The sequence below is a fragment of the Empidonax traillii genome, unplaced genomic scaffold, assembly GCF_003031625.1.
Source record: "Empidonax traillii isolate 1590-97213 ecotype Southwest subspecies unplaced genomic scaffold, ASM303162v1 scaffold15:size5535645, whole genome shotgun sequence".
In the NCBI taxonomy this organism is placed as follows: domain Eukaryota; kingdom Metazoa; phylum Chordata; class Aves; order Passeriformes; family Tyrannidae; genus Empidonax; species Empidonax traillii.
Genome location: NW_020955208.1, coordinates 4,746,690 through 4,748,778, shown reverse-complemented (window position 1 = coordinate 4,748,778; position 2,089 = coordinate 4,746,690). Strand labels below are relative to the sequence as shown.

Sequence of the window (2,089 nt, the reverse complement as noted above, 5' to 3'; positions counted from 1 at the left end):
CTTACTAATGTGCTCCCAAACACTGACACTGCCTGTTGACTGTTTGTTTGATAGCAGGTAAAAGTAGTCTAGAGAGACAAAACAAATCATGCCCATGGTCCCACTGAGGCAGGAACTGAGCCTGCTTCTTGAGACACTGTGTCCTGTTTATCTTCTTTAGAACTCAGGAGTGCTGTGTCTGTAAAAGTTTAGGCAAGCTCAGCTGTGAATGCTCTGCCTCTGATTTGCATGGTACCATTTCTCCCCTGGGAAGCATCTTTGCTGTTATGTTGTGCCTGGTGTGTTCTTCTCCAAGATACATTTGTCCCTGCAGAGCCGTGCCTGGATTTTTGAAGTTAGAACAGACACAGACCTTGTGGTGTTTTCGTCAGGTGTTGCAGTGGCAGCACTGCAGTGGTGGGAAAGTGGGCAGTGCCAGCTTTGGAGGTTCCCTGCCTTGGATCTGGCCCTGAAAGGCTGTTTAGCCTGTCTTGTTCTGGAATGTGATCCCTTTTTTAGTAAACAGCAGTTTCTGTGAGCGTGAGGTACTCCATGCTCTGTATTTACCCCTCTGGAAACACTGAGAAGTCCTCCATTTCCTTACATATGAGCTGCATGTTTTCAACCGGCATTGAGGGGCCGTAGGACTTACACTGAGACAACCCTCAGGCAGCCACTGAACCAGAAGTGAATTGTCCTGGGCTGGCAGTGCCTTTCGTTGCATCTGGGTGGTGACAAGTAGCAGCCCTGGCGTCCTTGGAGACAGAAATGCTGCTGAGTAATGGATTGAATGTCACGGGGTTCTGTGTTCTGCCTGCCTGAGCACTTCAGGCTTGTGCTGTCCCCAGAGCAGCCATCTCCAGGTTTAGAAGCACTTTAGTCATTATTTCTTAACACTTCTCGTGAGACTGGCAACAAGAATACCTGCTACATATTAAATGAGAGAAATCTTCAGACATTCTATTGTAGGGGCTTTGGGATGTCTCTTGTTTGAAGCTGACACTAAACTGGTAATGTGGAAGTGAGAGTTTATCTTCCTCACATCATTAAAAGAATAATAAAACAATTAAAAGAATTATTCTTCCTGCACTTTGCGTTTAACTACTTTGATTCTGCCTTACTTTGCAACCTCTGCATTGCAGTAGCTTTTCAGCAGAGGCTGAGTGTTACCCAGCTGTCAGCACTGGGTTCTTTGTTACTTTGGGGGTAGCACTGATTGTGTGCTGGACTCTCAAACTGCTCAGGTGAGGCAGCAGTGAGGGGGAAAAAATGAGACTAAATTCTTTGCTGTTTCTAGGGACATCTTTGCTACTGAAATCTTGAGGCTGTGAGGTTCCTTGGCTGGCTACCAGTTGCTAAGCTTGGGAAACTGCTCTGTTATTGCATCATTTTACTCTTAGCCCTTTAAGCCTGGGTTCCTGTGAGAGGTCTGACCTTAAGCCCACCACTCAGACTTTCTCTAGCAAGGCTTTGTGGCCTTGACCTCAGTCTGGCTACACTGAATTCCAAAGTACGTTAGATAAGAGGTATTTGGATAGAAATAGTTTCACAGAAAACAAGAAATACGGAAGATGTAATGTGGGTCATGTGCAACTCTCTCCACTTGTGTATTCCTTTCCTGCCCAGGGTTTCCCCCTCTCCCTGGTGTTGCAGCAGCAGATGGTGGCAGCACGATCGCCGCTGTCCTGGAGAGCGCCAGCAAACTGGCACACATGGAGGAGAACGAGGAGGAGGAGGAGGAGGAGGTCAGTATTTCCTGGGAGGACGTGTAAAAGTTGAAATGCTGTCTCTTGTGGCAGCCAGACGTGAGGCCATTTGATTCCCAGAGAAGGGCACTGAGATGAAATCAGTTTCCCCAAAGTCTGAAGAGCACAGGATGTCAGTGGTAATTTCAGTTTGTGTTGTGTTGTAGGGGACACAGAGAGGTGAGATGTTATTACAGTCAGTGCCCTCAGAGTCTGAGCCCAGGGTTTGGCTCTCCCAGAGCTGTCTTGTATGTGGGTTTTAGTTTCCAAGCAAACACCTCAGATCCCTTCCACCCCTTTACATTGTTCTGAAGTACTTACACCTGTACTTTTATCCTGCATCCCAGTAGCTTCCCATGTTTGTT

General features: G+C 47.2%; 1 protein-coding gene across 3 annotated transcripts in view; it reads left to right on the top strand.

The window, feature by feature from the left end:
* CC2D1B (coiled-coil and C2 domain containing 1B) overlaps nucleotides 1-2,089 on the top strand; it is a 28,755-nt gene that overhangs the window by 13,597 nt on the left and 13,069 nt on the right. For 2 of the 3 annotated variants that reach the window (XM_027894414.1, XM_027894423.1), the window contains one exon: nucleotides 1,606-1,724. In XM_027894414.1, coding sequence (XP_027750215.1) covers nucleotides 1,606-1,724 — 119 coding nt within the window. The remainder of the gene's footprint in view (nucleotides 1-1,605; nucleotides 1,725-2,089) is intronic. The other variant, XM_027894432.1, reaches the window with a different exon arrangement.